The sequence below is a fragment of the Embiotoca jacksoni genome, unplaced genomic scaffold (genome assembly GCF_022577435.1).
Source record: "Embiotoca jacksoni isolate LCO1_2020_lvr unplaced genomic scaffold, fEmbJac1.0.p SCAF_55, whole genome shotgun sequence".
Classification (NCBI taxonomy): Eukaryota; Metazoa; Chordata; class Actinopteri; family Embiotocidae; genus Embiotoca; species Embiotoca jacksoni.
Window position 1 is genome coordinate 7,501 of NW_027185409.1, and position 17,316 is coordinate 24,816.

Here is a 17,316-nt window from a genome sequence, read left to right on the forward strand (position 1 = left end):
CCAGGAAGTGTGTGTGTGTGTGTGTGTGTGTGTGTGTGTGTGTGTGTGTGTGTGTGTGTGTGTGTGTGTGTGTGTGTCCCTCACACTTTGGACAATCAAAAAAACCCGGACATCCAGCCGTGTCATCGAGGAACGACCTTCAACAGAGGGCTCGCTCCGTTTAGTCACCCCGACCTTTGACCTTTGACCTTTGACCTTCGTCCCTTCGACGGACGAATATAGAATTTAACTTCTCGCCGGAAGCTCCTTTTAAAAAAAAAAAAAAAGTCATAATAAAAGTGTTTTATTTTATATATTTTTTAAAACCTCCCAGACGATCCGAGAAGTTCGCTGCTTTCTAAACAAGATCAGAGAGAGCGGCGGGGTTGGGGGACTATTTTAAGGCCCGAGATGATTTGCTATTTTAAAGCTGATTTTTTTTTTCCTTCTTGTGTGTGTGTGTGTGTGTGTGTGTGTGTGTGTGTGTGTGTGTGTGTGTGTGTGTGTGTGTGTGTGTGTGTGTGTTCCAGATATCTGGTCTCTCGGGGTGATCCTGTACATGCTCGTGTGCGGCGTCCCTCCCTTCCAGGAAACCAACGACAGCGAGACTCTGGTGATGATCCTGGACTGCCGCTACGCCGTCCCCGACCACGTCTCCGACGACTGCAGCGAGTGAGTCATCTGGGTTTTCTTCATTTTAAATGTTTTATTTTTGTATTTCTTCTGTTTCCTCGCTGCCGTGCGGATGCTGTCGATCTTAAGCAGCCGCTGACCGTGAAGTCATCTCATTAGTGTGCGTCTCGCCGGACGGTCTCCGTGTCCTCGTCGTGTCTCCGGGCTGCTCCTGCTCAAAACTGTTGAGCTTCTTCTTGCTGTTGTCGACTCAAATATTGGATTCGTTTTTTTTTTTGTTTTGTTTTTCCTGCGATGCAGAAACTTCTGTGTCCTTAAACCTTCAAAACATATTTCCAAGAAGTCTTCCGACAGTCGTTGACTTAAATCCGACGTCACCGGTCGGTTCGTGAACGTCCGTTACGAAGCCTCGGGTTCGGAATTGGGCCGCCGCCAACCGGAGCGGTTTGGAACCGGTAGTGACCATATATGGGCGTGAAGACTTGGATCTGATTGGAACTCCGGCGATACCACGCCCCCGCCCGCCGATAGCTGTAACCTGACTGCACCACAGGCCCGTCAATCAAACAGACACGCCCCCCAAAAAAACCACGTCTCATTTTCTAATTAATGAGGGATTATTTTCAGATGGACCTCCAGAAAACTAATAAGAAGGAGTGACTTTAGCGAACAACACCGAGATAACTGATGGACACATTTTATTGACCGAGAATTTCATGAGAGAAGTTGAATGGGAGTCTATGGAGGCTTTTTTTGGAGCCGACCTCTAGTGGCACTCGCTGGTATCGCAGTTCAAGGCGCTCCACTTTTATATCCAGTCTGTGGTTCACTGCCAGTTCGCTTGCTAAATCATTAGCCTCTGTGGCTTCTATGTTGCCGTTGCCAAGCAACGATATTTGTACAATTTAACCTTTTCTTTTTTTTTTTTTTTCCTTTTTAAAAAGTCTCTACAAAGGACACATGCCAGATTTAGTTAACTGTGGCATTAAAAAAAAAATAAAAAACCTTCTATTTCTGCATCGTCCCGCTGACAGAATTAATGTTGTTCTGTTCCCGATCAGCTGAGTTCAGGAGGACGTAAATAAAAATAACCTCCGCCGACTTGTTTGTCAGATTATCTGCGGCTGCAAAAGCCGGTCATATGACGTTGCCCTCGGTCACATGAGGATGATGATGATGAAAGAGCTGAACAGAACAGAACAAGCTCCTGGACATGCACTCAGGTTTTTTTTTTTTTTTCCCGAAGCACTGAGAGACCTTTTTTTTTTTTTTTTTTTTTTTTTTTCGTGGCCTAGATTAGATCGGAAAGCAGGTCGTTTTCTGTGTCACGTCATTTAAAGTGACGACTCAGCAGATGTGTAAAAAAAACAACAACAAAAAAAAACGTAACGCGGCATCGCAGATTTTTTGTTAATAAACTGATTTCTTCTGTCAGTCTGATCTCCAGGATGCTGCAGAAGGACCCGTCCCACCGCGCCTCGCTCGACCAGATCGAGGCCCACCGCTGGCTGCAGGGCCTGGACGACGCCCTCCTCACCCCGGAGGCCCCGCCCCACTGGCTGTCGGGGGCCCTCTCGCCCAGCTCGCCCCGCTGCGGCGTGCCCGAGTGCGGGGACCTGCTCGCCGCGAGGCCCCCGACGACCCAGCAGCCGTTCCCGGGGCCGTGGCAGCCCAGCCTCAGCCTCACCCTCCGCCCGCCCCCGGCCGAGGAGCCTCCCGTCGCCAAGAACCTCCCGGCGCTGCAGCTGATCTGCGAGGAAGAGGAGGAGGAAGAAGAAGAAGATGAAGAGGAGGCACAAGGTTTGGGGGCTTCGGAGGAGACGGTGGATGGAGCAGACAATCAAGACTGCAGGGAGGAGGAGGAAGAGTTGGGAGGCTTAGTGGAGATAAGGGAGGAGGAGGAGGAGGAGGAGGAGATGAAGATGGAGGTTGAGAAAGAGGACAGCGCGTCTGTGATTTCAGATCAACCCGTCGGTCACGGAGAACAACCGGAGAGTCCGACGCCCGAAGTCCCGCCGTGCTCTCCGGCCGGTTTGGGGGTACCGTGCTGTCGGGGCCAGTCGGACCTCCCGACCCGAGAGGACGGCGAGGACGAGGAGGCGGAGCCTAACAACAACAACAACAAACTCCCTCAATCGGACTCCTCGGTGTCGGCGTCCTCCATCAAGGAGGCGCTCAAAACGGGCGAGAGGACGGGCGAGCGGCGGGGAGACGACGACGACGACGGCGACGGAGATGACGGCGACGACAACGTCTTCGCGGAGCGGCCGCCGCCTCACAACACGGCGGGCGAGCCGGCGCCGGGGAAACGTCACAGCATCAAGCTGCGCGAGAGACTCTTCCAGTTCCCGCTGTGCGAGAAGGCGCTCGCCTTCAACCTGCCGGCGCACAACAACAAGCCCAAGATCCTGCCGCTGGCGCAGTACAACTGCTGTCACGTGCTGTGAGCCGGGGAGGGGGGGGGGAGTAGGAGGAGGGGGGGGGAGGGGGGGAGTAAGAGGGGGGGGGGGTCGTCACCGATACTCACTTCGAAGCATCGATAGACGTCGTGGAGAAAAAAAGCGAGTCGGGAGTCTTCGGACCGACTCCGGTCTGCAGCTCAGAGACATTACCGGACCGGACACGAAGACGGATTCATGGTTGTTTGTTTTTTTTTGTTTTTTATCAAAATAAGCTATAGTCCGTTTTTTGTTGTTTTAAAAAGGTGCCTACCGCGATAAGATTTGATTCATTTTTAGTTCTGAACGATCCGGCACCGAGTAGATCACGTAATTTTATAATATAATGAATTATGATGAATAACTATAAGAAACTAGAGCTGCAACACTGATTGACAAAGACTTTATAAATAACTTTTTTTTTTGAATACCTGTTTTGTTTTTCTTGGTTTTATTTTGCACGCTGAACATCCAAATATGGTTTCAGAATTTCTCCGTCAACCAGATTTTTAATTTTTTTTGGGCTACCAAGAAAAAGGCAGAATATCACTGGACACTAAAGGAGGGCGAAAATCATACACTTGTAAATCTTTAAGAGTAAGTTTGTACATATTTTAAGTGTAAAAACAGCCTTATTTATGAATAGATAATAGAATCTGTCACTTAAGGACCAAGTCTGATAGAAAAATTTGAAAAACATTGAAATTCAGTGTAAAATGCATTAATTATGTCCTTTTATTTTAGTTTGTGGGACAAAGAAGTGTTATTTTTCATTGTGTAATCAATCTGACAAATTATTTTCTTAAATTAGTCTATAAAACATCAGAAAACTGTTAATAATGTTAAATTACACAACTTTGTCTTGTTTTGTTCCTACTAATGTATCAAAACCGCCCAAAAGCAAGAACATTTATTGTAATTTGATCCCAAAAATAGCAGAAAAACTCATCAAACATTTGGATTTTTTTTTTCCTGAAAATGACAACAACAAAAACTCGAATTCTTATTTCATTTTCTTTCAGTCAACGAATCGATTAGTCGTCGCAGCTCCGTTCGAACGCACCCCTGCACAACCTGCTTCTTCACGAGCTCTTCATATGAGCTGTAAAAAAAAAAGAAAAAAAAAAAAGACTGTTATTATACGAAGCTGTTATAAAACTGAGATGATTTTCTGTCCTCTTTAATCCTGAAAAGTCTTCTGAACAGACTCGTCCTCACACACTGAATGAAAGCGTTTGTATTGGTCGGGTATTGACTGGGATGCAGGTCTTCCACTGTTATGTTTTTTAATTATTCTAAATATTTTTTTATTTTGGATGTGCAGATCATATATATATATAAAAAAAAATTTAAAAAAAGCTACTTGATTTATTTAATTTTTTTTTTAAAAGATATTAATTCTCCAGAGAGATGTGCGACTTTGTGCATGTTATTACTGTTATTTATCACCGTATACCTCCACGTGTCCACCGCTCTGACGGGACACTTCTTCAGCGGGACGACCGCGTCTCTCTACGAGCTGCATCCAGGGACGGATTCGGGGGGGAAAGAGGGGGAGGGACAGCTGACGAGTCCCTTCGCGTCGTATTACTTTAACACATAACGCCTCTTGTGTGGTTTTCTTTGTCGTAGAGTAACAGAAGGCCAAAGCTGTACAGTGAAGCTTCCTCTTCCAGTCCAGTGAGCTTTTCTTTTTTTTTTTTATTTCCCCCGCAGCTTCCTACCAAATTGGATTTTTTTTTTTAAATTTTTTATTTTAGCTTGTGACCTGCTCTCTCGCCCCCCCTCCCCCCCGTCACGTGAAATCTGATTATCGCTCAGATTTCATCAGCCACGGAAGCAGAAAATCTGTGCATAACGAGAGGGGGGAGGGGAGGGAGGCGAGGGAGGGGTGAAATGATCCGTTCCCTGTGTGACTGCAGCCCTCGTTCTCTCCTCGTCTGTGTCCACTGACCTGCATTGTAACGTTGTAAGTAGGGCGTTCTCTTATCGGGAGCCGTGGACTTATTTTTCTGTATTTATTTATTAAAAATGGATTAAATCAACCGGATGGACGTGTGCTGTGTGTTTTTTGTTCTTTTTTGTTTTGTTTTTTAAACCAAACATTCCTGTCTCGACAAGACTTTTACACTTCAGAGGGAAATATGGTCCTTTTTACTTTTCGGGGTAAGGTTACGTCTTAAAAAAAAAACAACATCACGCCAAAACGTGAAATAGACACGCTGGTCAACTGCAGCAAAAATGTGAAATAGCCACGCTTTGGCCTCTCTAAGCGTGACAGTTACACGCTTTTCTGTGGAGGACAAATAAACAATCCTGATGGTGTTTTTTTTTTCTAGATTTTAGCAACAAAAAAAAGTAGCTAACAATCTGTTCTCATCAGTGCTCCAAAAACACTTCTGGATGTTGAACATATTTCATTTAACATTTATATTCTTAACTCATCCTAACCGGGATTAAACAGTAGAAAATGTGATTCTTGACAGGTTTGCTCAAACATCAAATTCAAGGACCAAAATTTAATTTGACGTGAATATTTGTTTTGCAACTTTAACAAGATATCTCTTAAACACTTATCAAACGATGCACAAAAAATATAGTGAAGCAGGTAAACGGTTTTTTGGGGAGGGCAGGCATGTGGGCAAAGTGGAAAGTAAAGAAAAAAGAAAAGAATAAGAACCCCAAAACTCTCAAAATGTCTGCTGGCTGGGAGGAAAGAGAGCAAACTGCCCTGCAGGCCTCTTTCATAGCAATCAGGAGTGAGTGGGTTCAGGTGTGTCTCATCCTCCGGACACACCTGAGTGTCTCGCACACACACAGGACAAAAAAAAAAAAAAAAAAAAAAGTAAAACACACTATAATGCATCACATTTACAAAGACAACTTAATAAGTGTTCATGAAAAGAGAATAACTTTTTTTTTTTTTTTTTTTAAAGGACTGAAACCAGTTTCTTCATTCACTATGATATGAATATCATATATGTATATATCATAAAATTATTTTTATTCTGTTATATAAGCTTCTGTTTATTTTATTGTTTTTGTATACATGATTTCTCATTTACTTCTTTCTATAAATGTTGCAGAGCCACCTAGTGGCAACTTTGTAGTTGTTTTTAACATATACTTTTATTTTTTAAGAATTTCCCTTCTTTCAGAAAGAAATCTGAATTAAAGGATTTGAACTTTTTGCAAGAGGAGTGAGTTTGATCTTTTGTTCTTTTCTTTAATTTTTTTGATAAAAATGTATATAACTGAACCATCTTTAAGTTAAACACATTCAGTTTTCTACAAACATCTGTACAAGTGTGTGACTGGACCACAACAATGTTTGTTTACATTGATTTACAGATTATATCAAATTGTTGCTTCTTTCATTTCATTCAGAGCAGCTCCAGTAAATTAACTATAGATGTCTAGTAAATATATTGCAGCAAAAAAGTTTCCCTCAAAAATGTGGTCGGAGTAGAAATTAAAGTACCTTAAAATTTGCTTGTGTACGAAGTTACTTTTCACCGCTGAACACTTCTGAAAGAACAACAAACCAGTTTCCTTCTGTGAGTTTATTATGATACAACCAGCAAACGTTATCAGATGGTTCACAACTTTATCTTCATGAACACCTCACACACACACACACACACACACACACACACACACACACACACACACACACACACACACACACACAGATCTACGATGAGTGTCACACATGCAGCTGCAGCCACTTGAGGAAGTCTCACCGTCCACCTGCACTTCTGCTGAGTCAGTCCATCTGCAGGGTTTGTGAGAAAGCTACATGTGTGTAGTAATAAAATGTAAAATGTGTGTGTGTGGTGGCGCCTCCTGGTGGCCGGAGAGACTGCTGAATTCTTGATACAATAAGCTTATGTAATGAGAAACAATACAGCACTGTTCAGTGAGTGCGTAATGAGCGGCGGACTTCCCGGCAGGCTGCACATGCTGCACGTTAACGACGTTAAATCAAACCAGGACTGAAGAGTGCAAAAACCCACTCGTGATGTCGGCTTACAATATGTGCGAATGTGATGTGAAGTAGTTGTTGCGCTTGTTGTTTTGACAAGTGAGTAAAAAATAAAAAAATAAAACCCACACTTTCAAATAAATGACTATTTTCTAAGAGCAAAGCACACAGCGGTTCTTTGGTTGCTTCTTCAACTGTATTTGTCTCCCGCCGCAGTTCATTGTTCACGATTCCTCAAACCAGACAGGGAATAATTATCTCCGACAGCATCATCATGGGAGGATGCAAAACAGTTCTTATCATTTCTGTTTTGCAAGAAATTGAGCACAACACCAGATGACAAGCTTATTACTGTGGGTCATTTTTGAATACGCAGTGTAAAGTCCAGGACTCTCTATTTTGCACCACAATGTTAAATACAGACTGCAAGTTTAAGAACTGCAATTCAAGCATGTTTTCTATCCATTTGATGGAGCCCTTTTTTTTTTTTTTTCTTTGGTGGGGGGATGGGGGGGGGGGCAGCACATCTAGCCTCGCATTACCAGACCCGAATTCGTTGCATGAATATAGCGGTCTGGCCCAAGCAGCAACCAACGGTGACGTCATCCGTTCTGAAGCCTCCATTTCGGCATTCTGGCCATTTTGCTAGATTGGAGCCACGAGTGACCATATTTGGGCAAGCAAGGGAGGAGCCAGCGGTGCATCTGACTCGATCTGATTGGGAACCAGACAACACTACGTGCCACCCGCCGATAGCCGTAACCTGACCACATGCCGGTCAATCAAAGACACGCCCACCGAAATACCACTTTTTCAAGGCCTAAAATCGAATTAATGACCAGATTATTTCAGATGAGCCGTCAGAAAACGAATAAGAAGGACTGACTTTAGTGAATGACACCATAATGATAATGTCTTTTAGTCATGAATCCTGAACACTAACTGCTCATCGCTAAGAAACACTTGTTGTCAAGTATTCCGTCTGACTTTGGCTCTGCCAGCAGCATCGAATACTCCGTCCTGTATGTCCTTTACTAAACAAGGTAAAGAGCTTCCTGTAACATCTCTACACCTAACCAATGCGTTCCCTTCACTGTCTAACATTCGAAAAATAAAAACACTTTTTAGCTGCTGTGGCAGTTGCAGCGTAGATACAGACGGGCGATCAATGAAAGGAAACGCCTGAATAAATGAGGGTCGAAACGTGACGAATGCAGATGCTTCCACACGGCTGACCTGCGTGATCCAATCAATCCGTCAACATCCAACCACGTGACGCGTTCAACTGGAACTCGTAGTTACAACACGGGAAGTCGGGATCGACGCGTGCCTGCCGTTCAAGTGGTTTAGTCGTAAAAATACTGTTGCTTGGCAACGTGGACAGCGTCTAGAAGCCTAAGAGGGGAAAAGATGAGGCCGTTGGGAAGATGAACGTTTTCCTCGGACAAAGTATATCATTTAAGTTGTGAAGACAAACTCTACGTGACTAAAATGACAATATATTATCTTAACATCCAACAAAAATATGAACTTCCACGACTGCTGACATTTCTGTAAACGTCAGCAAACACAACACAACTCGAGGCATGTCGAATATTTTGAGTTCCGACGTCGTGAATACCACAAGAGGGCACCGTTCATACGGACTATTCTCGCGTACTCGGTAAATACGACGTCATTCGAACGCAGCATCTCTGATACATAGAAAAAAAAACAGCTGAATTGTATTTATGTGTAGCGTCAAATTACAATATAAGTAGATAGCATAATTTAAAATTTTATTTTTAGTTTGAAACTGAATTTGTACAAACTTGAAACGCAACATTTAATTCCATATTTGAATTAATTTGCTCTGAAATGGCATTTAAAACTTCACTTCTCTAAATTCAGTTCCAAACTTAAAAAAATCTATTTCAAGTAGAGCAATTAAAAAATTCAATAAAAAATTATAAAAATTCGACTGACACATATTTCAGCCCGTCCTCAGACGCCGTTACGTTGGGTTCCCTATAACTTTCTCGCCCGTCTGTATCACATAAAGTTGCATTTTCAAATTGTGCACATCGCAGAAGATCCGTGTTAACGAGTGAGAGCAGCTGAAACACTTTAAGAGTATGCGGGGGGGGGGGGGGGGGGGGGGGGGGGGGGTTTCTTCGGAGATCCGAGGAACGATGCTTCCCAACGGGACGGGCGCCCTCGAACGACACAAAGCAGCGCCTCAACGCCTTGGAACGAAGATTAGGACTCTTCTGCCTGCAGCTTCTGGAAAACAAAATACAAAAGAAAAAGGGAGTTACAAAGATGAAGATGAAGATGAAGATGAAGCGACGGGATGACGAGAACGACGATGGGCGACCTGCTGTCTCAGAGCCTGCATGGACGAGTACTCGATGTGCTCCCTCTTCTTCCGGATCCAGTCCGGTTCGTCGGGGATCAGGATCGCCATGACGACCTTGACGAGGATGAGCAGGTGCTGCGAACACACGCGAAGGTAAACGACGTGTCGGAGGGGGGAACACACACACACACACACACACACACACACACACACACACACACACACACACACACACAGAGTTTTAAATTATTTTTTTTATCTCACCTCCACCAACACGGCCAGCAGCAGCATGTTGGTGCCGCTCATCCCGCCCTCCTGACCCAGCTCCTGTAACCGCGGCGACAGCAGCAGCAGCCAGCAGTTGGACACGACGGAGACGAAGCTGAGGACCTCGAAGGCCAACTGAAACGCAGGACAATGACTCGTTGGCTCTCAAGTGGCGCAGCGTGATACACGTCTTGTTTGTTCTTTTGTATTTTTGTTTTTTATGCTGACCTGCCACACGCCCATGTTCGCCACCGGCGGCGTGAACGGTTTCCGGAAGAGCCGACAGATCTTATAGGCGTCCGATCGGATCTCCGTCAGGTTGTTGAGGAGCAGCAGGACGGCCGTCAGAGGAAACACGCAGGAGAAGAGACTCAGGTAGCCGAACTGCACCAGGAGCTCGATGTACTCCGCGAACAGGCCCTGCAGCAAAAAAACCAAAAAAAACAGGAAGTCGTCACACACACACACACACACACACACACACTCTCCCAGCAGGGTGTGTTTTTAAAGAGTGTGTTTCTGAACTCACGGGAAAAGCAGGCAGGGTGCTCTGGTTCCGGAACTTGTCCTCCTCCGGGTCGTCTTCCCGCTCCTTCCTGTGGGGGGCGCTGATGAATCGGTCCACCAGGAAGGGGATGACCACCTCCGTCACCTGGTTGACGAGCTGCGTCACGATCAGCAAAGACGCGAGACGCTTCGAACGGGCGGAGAAGGAAAAATAAACGCCTGATAGTCGAGATTTGGGGGGAATTTCTCAAAAGGTTTGACACTCATTATGGCCACCCGGCTAGTTTTTGGTGAAATCGTGAATCGGTTACGACTTGTTACCTTACGGAGCAAAGGTACGTCCTGCTTGAAGAATGCGATGTGGAAGAGCACCGCGAAGCAGTTGAAGAAGGTGAACTGAGGGAGGAGGAGAACAGAAACCGGGTCAAAGAGCCCGTTGGGTTTTAAAGAGGACGTGACGTGTTCGAGAGGAGGAACTCACCACCAAGACTTTGGCGGTCAGGTGGTTCTGGAAGGCCGACTCCTCTCTGTGGTTCTCTGAGAGGACACGGTGAGAGGCTTCGCATCATGAGCAGCGTTTTATTAGACATGCGTGATTCCCCCCCTCCCCCGATGGTCTTACCCTCCGTCCCACTCACCGTATTCGGTCAGACGATTGGCCACCGTCTTGTAAACCGTCGCCAGCACGTTTGTGTAGAGGATGTGCAGCACGGAGGGCATGTAGATTAAAGTCTGGGACAGCAGGGAGTCCCAGTCTTTGTGCAGCTCCTTCACCTGAGCCTCGCCCCAGTAGAAACACAGCATGCCCAGCACCACCAGGCCTGCAGGGGGAGCCGCGACAGACGTCACACACGTCTGGAAGTCTTTATTCTTTGCGTCAAATCAAGAAAAATCATGTGACTTCTCTTACCGAGAAACATCCCCACCACCGGGAGCGACACCAGCGCCATGCGCAGGTCCCGCTGCCACCCGGGGAAGAGCGGCTCCACCCGACCCGTCACGGGGTTGACCCCGAGGTCGCCGTGGAAATCGGGCCGGGGTTCCGCGAAGCGGTCGGCGAGGTGCAGGGTGCCCCAGCGGTACGACAGCGAGGAGCTCCGGCGTTTCCACAGCTCCATGACCACCGTGGACCAGAGCATGCTGAACACCGCCTGCAGCATGTGGCCGCTCACCGCCGGCCCCGAGTCGTCTCCGTCCGCGCCCGTGACCCGCGGGCCCGACACCGACTCCACCATCTCTCTCTGAACCTCGCCTGCGACGGGCGGGAAGAAGAAGGACCGGTAAGTTTGTTCTTCGTCAAGCGGCTGGAGCTTGACAGGATCAAACCTCAATTACTGCCAAACGGTTGACCACTCGAGTTGCACATCGGTCCAAACCCGTATAGACATTGAACTCAAAGTGACCTTGACTTTTGAACTTTGACCAGCAAAATCCTATCAGGTCAACCCTGAGTACAAATAATTGTTTACGCCACATTGAAAAAGATTTACTGAAGGTGTTTTGGAGGTATCGCTTTCAAAAAAATTTCCAAGATGTGATGTCACAGTGCCTTTAAGCTTTGACCTTTGACCCTCTAAAACTTAAACAGTTCATGAATCGTTGGTACTAAGTGAATGTTTTTTGCTAAGTTTAAAGAAATTCCCTGAAAGCGCTCTTGAGATATTGCATTCACCAGAATGGGACATGAGACGAACGTGAAGTCCCAGTGAGTGACCTTGACCTTTGACCTTTCACCACCAAACTCTAAACAGTTCATTCTTGAGGCCGAGTGAACGATTGTGCAGCATTTGAAGAAATTCCGTCCGGGCGTTCCCGAGATATCATGTTAATGTGAATGTGTTGAAATTGGGGTCACGGTGACCTTGAACTTTGACCTTTGCTTCCAAAATTCGAATCAGATCATCCTTGGTTTGAAGTGAATGGGTTTTCCAAGTTTGACATAATTCCCTCGAGGCGTTCTTGAGATATCGCGTTGACGAGAACGGGACAACCTAAAAACATCGCCGACGCAAAATTCTGACTATTTTGTAAATTTGGTGAAAACGGTCTCCAATTATTAAATCCTGATTAATCTAATGATGTTCTGACATTTTTTTTTTTTTATTATTATTTTTTTAAACAGGCCTTTAAAATTAAGGCTGGGTGATTTGGACAAAAAACTAATATTTTGATATTCCTTGTACGGATGACTAAACATTTACATAATGTCATTTTTGATAAATAATCACGAGTAATGTAGACTTAATGAATAAAGTGGGTCAATCCCGACGTCATCGAGGACAAACACGAACAAAGATAAATGCACACACCCACCTGAGAAGTAGGTGATGGAGAGGCCCAGCAGGGCCGGCGGGAGCAGAGACCACGTGTAGAAATCCAGGAAGCTGAAGTAGAACGCCACGGAGCTCCCGAAATACTCGTTGACTGAATCTGGATAAATCACCAGTGAAAAACTTCAGATTGTGCCTTTAATTTGCATCCGTTTCAGCATGCCTGTGTGTTTACAAATCAGTCAGGTGTGTGTGTGTGTGTGTGTGTGTGTGTGTGTGTGTGTGTGTGTGTGTGTGTGTGTGTGTGTGTGTGTGTGTGTGTGTGTGTTGTGTTTTCCACCCACCCAGCGGCTGAGCCAGCTGGTTCCCGGAGTACCAGGCTTCCCTGAGACTCTTCAGCTTGCCGGGGTTGTGGAGAGGAAACGTGTCCACGATCACGCCGGCCGACCCGAGTTTCTGCCCTAGTCGCAGAAAAGAGCAGCACTTCGAACCCAGAATGACTTCAGAACACGGCGATCCATATTTATATATAAACATATACAGTTACATAGAGACACCGAGGCTGAGGCCGAGTAAAGCGACCCCCCCCCCTCCCCCACTGATGGAACCGCTGAGGTCGGCGAGACTCGGACACGCAGTGGATACGGCTGGATGCTGAATCATTTGTTTGACTTCAACTGGCTGCATGTTTCATCGCAAACACTGTAAATCCTCACTTGATGACCAAATGTGTATTAATCCGCAGCTGAAAATAGTTCCTAATAAATGCTGCACCTGCTCCCAAATTTCTCCTATTTGAGTGACGACTCCAACAAACTATATAACAATATAACTGTTCTGGGAAATTACTGATCCTTTTTTAAAAAGGGAAATGATCTACAGACAGGGGAGGGAAGTCAGAAAGCATCGGGACACATTAACAGACTGGTTGTGGTCTTTTCATGGAATTTGTTGACAAAAAATAAAATCTCAGACAATTGCAGCCTTATTCTTTAAAGTGGTGAGTGTGCGCGTTGTTTGGTTGTTGTTTTTTTTGTCCCCGAGGCATTTGAAATCCAAATAAACACTCGGTGGATTTGTCTTCACGTTGCTCCAAAAGTAAAATGATGAGTTTCTGAAATTTGCAGCCGACTCACAGATGTTGTCTCGGTTGTGCAGCGTGCAGCCGTCCGGCAGGCCGGGGATCCTCAGGTCCCTCCGCGCCCGCAGGCCGTCCAGCTCGTACTTCACCATGTACTGCCGCTCGGCCAGCGTCAGGAACACCTCCATGTTGTCTGTCACACACGCGCACACACACACACACACACACACACACACACACACACACACACACACACACACACACACACACACACACACCGGTAGACAGCAAGGACGTGAGCTGGTGCACGAACACACGAAAACGGTGGAAATAAAGGACTATAATGATTTTATTTCGCGCAATGACGACGACATTATTCTGTTGAAAATTGAGGAAACGAATGTGCTTGTTGAAGGCCATGAAATGTGGCTGAAACTCCTGAAAAAAAAAAAAAGAAGAAGCGGAACACATTCTTCAGAGTACCATGATGGCAAATTCTTCACGTTCATGAAACCCACTTTTTTTTTTATTGTTTTGCAAGAATTTTTTTTTAAAAAAGGCCTTTTCTACAACACTCCAAACATTTGGTGAATTTTCCTGTCAAATAATCATTTTAATTTTGTTTTATTTTGAAATGGTTAAATAAAATGCTCCCGGGTGGACGGGGCTAAAAGGTGGTGACGTGAGCAACCTGTAAAATCCCCACCTGTTGGCCTTGTTTCTTTAACACCCGTGTAAAGACAGTTCGAAGCTCCTACCTGAGTCTTTAAAGTTGTCTCTGTCGTGGTAGGAGAAGGCCTCCATGTCCCCGTTGCGGTAAGTCTTACAAAGACCCAACTCCTCGGTGGCTCGGAGCAGCGTGCAGCGCGGCGCCGAGACCACGATGATGTCCCCGATGGCGTCCTCGCCCGGGTGGGCCAGTAACGCAGCGCCTGGGGAGACACGGCGAGCAGCGACAGATTTACAGACACGTAAAAGTTAAAACCCATGTCTGTCCAACATTTGCATGAGAAATCGTGTAACAAAATTGAACTTGCATGTGGCGTGCAAATGCAAATTCATTCAAATGTCTCGATCGCTCGGAAGCTTTTTCTGACAACGACTCTGCTGTTCGACTGATTTCCAGCACAGGAGACGAGAGGGCCGTCCACCCCGAGGACAGGAGAACCGGACGTAAACGGTCCTCCGACAGTCAACTCTTCAGGACCAGGACTCGGCGGTCCGCCTTCATCTGATGGACGAGGGACACTCAACTAAGGACAGTACGACTTGTCCAGGGAAGCCCGACGGCTTGAAAGACGTCGTGCTGGAACAACCATCTCTCGACGGTGGAGCCGGTCTACGAGTTCCCGTCCCAGGAAGCTTGATGCCCGTTCACGTCAGGAACGACTCAACGTGGTAGCCGGGTACGTCAACGACCCAAAACCCAATAAAACCAGGACAATCAGGACCCCAACCACTCACAGGACAACTCTCAAGGAGGAAACCTTTTCGAAAGAGATGCCTTCAAGGACTCAAGCGAGTCCAGCTGCCTTCGGAAAACGGTATTCTTTGAAACGTGAGCTCCGCAGTACCTCACCTCCATCTTTCTGCGACGCTCCGATCACCCTGATGAGCCACCGCTTCGTCTCCGGGCCGACCTTCTCCCCGAGCTTCACCAGGACCAGCGGCTCGACCCGCTCGAACACGCAGCAGGGGCAGCTCACTTTGGTCCAGCTCGGTCCGAGAGCGGCGGCGGCGCTCAGTTTGCTGGGCGCCTTCGCGCCGGTAGATTTATCGTCCGGCTGCGGCGCCGGTTCGCTCCGGTCACCGGCTCCACCTTCATCACCAACTGCCTTGCTCATGGTGAGGCTGAACGGGTGGAAACAAAACTAAATGTTAAAATTGAGCTTTCATCCTCTGCGCTTCCGCGATACCAACAGAAGAGCCACGGAGGTTCATCCTCTGGTGAAACCGCACAGAGAAATATAAGGTCTACTGTTGGCATTGTTGAATATATTATATGAACATTGTTGTCAGTCCACCAGTTTGGTTCAAAATAACATTTCAACAACTATTTTTGTACAGTCGTTCATGGTCGCCAGAGGATGATGCCTATTGACTTTGGTGATCCCTCACTTTTTCTTTTCTTGCACCACCAGTAGGATGATTTTTTTTTTTGTCCTTTGGTCAAATATCTTGAATATGTCTTAAATATTGGAAGGATCCCAATGAAATATGGGTACAGAAATTGTTTGTACCCAGAGGATGAACCCCAACGACTTTACAAGCCAGTGCCATCACCAGGTCAACGGTTGAACTCTCGACATTTACATAATGAGTTAGCACAAACTTTTGTTCATTCACGGTTCCAAGTCGATAAATCCAAATAACTTCAGGGATCGTCTTTCCTTTAGTTCCACGACAAAGCTAACATTTCCATTTTCTCGACAGCTTTTGGTGCAGATACTAACTAATAATATAATAATAATACGAACTAAGGCAAAAATTTTAACTATTATTCCTGCGAAGCGTCCGCATTGTCTTTGTGACCATGTTAGCAGGCAATTTCCACTTGTTAAATAAAAGTAAAATCCCATGTTGGTCCCTAAAATCTGAAATGTTCTTGCAACATTTTACGAAGCCATTAAAAACCACGTAAACTCCCCTTTCTGACCTTTTTATGATGCATCGCTGACATATTGGTGTTACAACAGTTGTGATTTTCATTTTCCACTTTGATGATTTGCATCAGCTACTACATTACAGACCGCTTCTGGGAGCCTTAAGATTTGCCTGTGAGGCTGAACATGCAACACTTTTTTTTTTTACAATCACCTGCCGGCTGCAGTTTTTCCTTCACACTCCGGTTGTAGTTTCAGTTGCTCGTTGCACCATCAAGACGTGAGTCTGCAGGGAAAGGCTTCAGTTTCATGGCAGGAAACGACGGTTATCCTGCACTTAGAAATGAATAAATAAACGTCCTCTCTTTTGACAGACACACATGCACTTTTGCGAGACAATAATAAGACACACTGAATGTGGTGAGAGTACTTCCTGTTGTGACTGAGCTGAATTTAAACAGGCGGTGACAGCGAGAGAGAAGATGAGACAGGAAATACAGCACCTGGCTTGATGATGAGGTTCTGGTCTCCTGTCCTACAGCAGAACCCCCCCCCCCTCTCCGAACTCCTGTCTGAACACACACACACACACACACACACACACACACACACACACAGGACCATGAAGGCAACAAAAAGAAAGCAGGAACGACACACAATAAAAGTCTGCACACACTTACCAGCCTCAGTGTGTGGTTCCGCCCAGCTTTCTATGGATACGCGCGTGCGTGCGTGCGCGTGTGTGTGTTTGTGTGCGTGTTTGTGTGTTTGATAGGAATGCGGAGGAACTTCCCAGAGACTGCAGGGTGTGGAGGGTTGTTTGGTTTAGATCCAGGCTCCTCCCTGCTGTTATACTGCTGCAGCCCAGGGTCCTATTGCACCACCGTTTCAGGAAAACAAACGCACTTTACAAACAGATTTTTTTATTTTTTTATTTTTTTGGATCATCGGTTTTTACGATAAATCCAAGGCTTCGTGTGTAAAATTCTCCCTTCTTTTTATGGTGTTGGAGTTGCATCTCTGAAAAACACCGAAAATGTGCTGGAGGTTCAGGTTCCTGAGCCCCAGCTAGCATTTCCGCAGGCACGCAGAACCCAAACGCTCAAGCTTAGATAATCGAGTTGGTAAAAAATATTTGTGACAACAAACTTTTTAAAGATGTCATTTGAAGAAAAAACACTTTTTTCTCAAATGTGAATATTTCCTGGTTTTCAT

At 45.9% G+C, this 17,316-nt stretch overlaps 2 protein-coding genes across 3 annotated transcripts in view; one reads left to right on the forward strand and one right to left on the reverse strand.

The window, feature by feature from the left end:
• Positions 1-3,064, forward strand: part of snrkb (SNF related kinase b) — a gene marked incomplete at its 5' end in the record, with an annotated part of 10,559 nt that extends 7,495 nt beyond the window's left edge. Inside the window, 2 exon segments of the mRNA XM_069172843.1 lie at positions 510-651; positions 2,048-3,064. Coding sequence (XP_069028944.1) covers positions 510-651; positions 2,048-3,059 — 1,154 coding nt within the window.
• Positions 3,065-9,171: 6,107 nt separating this feature from the next.
• Positions 9,172-16,931, reverse strand: ano10b (anoctamin 10b). Of its 2 annotated transcripts, none has more exons than XM_069172804.1 (17): positions 16,782-16,931; positions 16,605-16,673; positions 16,316-16,387; positions 15,078-15,349; positions 14,257-14,430; positions 13,554-13,691; positions 12,762-12,878; positions 12,461-12,577; positions 11,058-11,399; positions 10,786-10,968; positions 10,629-10,684; positions 10,469-10,543; positions 10,170-10,334; positions 9,869-10,060; positions 9,638-9,775; positions 9,392-9,508; positions 9,172-9,297 (listed from the first exon to the last, which is right to left on the reverse strand). In XM_069172804.1, the coding sequence occupies exons 4-17, from the start codon at positions 15,340-15,342 to the stop codon at positions 9,274-9,276; spliced, it is 2,103 nt and encodes a 700-aa protein (XP_069028905.1). In that variant the 5' UTR covers positions 15,343-15,349; positions 16,316-16,387; positions 16,605-16,673; positions 16,782-16,931; the 3' UTR covers positions 9,172-9,273. The 2 variants fall into 2 exon arrangements, with proteins under 2 accessions (XP_069028905.1, XP_069028906.1); XM_069172805.1 differs by having other exon boundaries at positions 16,316-16,432.
• Positions 16,932-17,316: the final 385 nt, after the last annotated feature.

Bases quoted from the DNA above. Each gene is read 5' to 3' on its own strand.
- ano10b (XM_069172804.1), bottom strand. From the start codon at position 15,342: ATGAGCAAGGCAGTTGGTGATGAAGGTGGAGCCGGTGACCGGAGCGAA. The intron at 10,969-11,057 runs GTAAGAGAAGTC...CTCCCCCTGCAG, and splicing joins GGTGGTGGGGATGTTTCTCG to GCCTGGTGGTGCTGGGCATG. The intron at 9,298-9,391 runs GTCGCCCATCGT...TTTGTTTTCCAG, and splicing joins TGCAGGCTCTGAGACAGCAG to AAGCTGCAGGCAGAAGAGTC.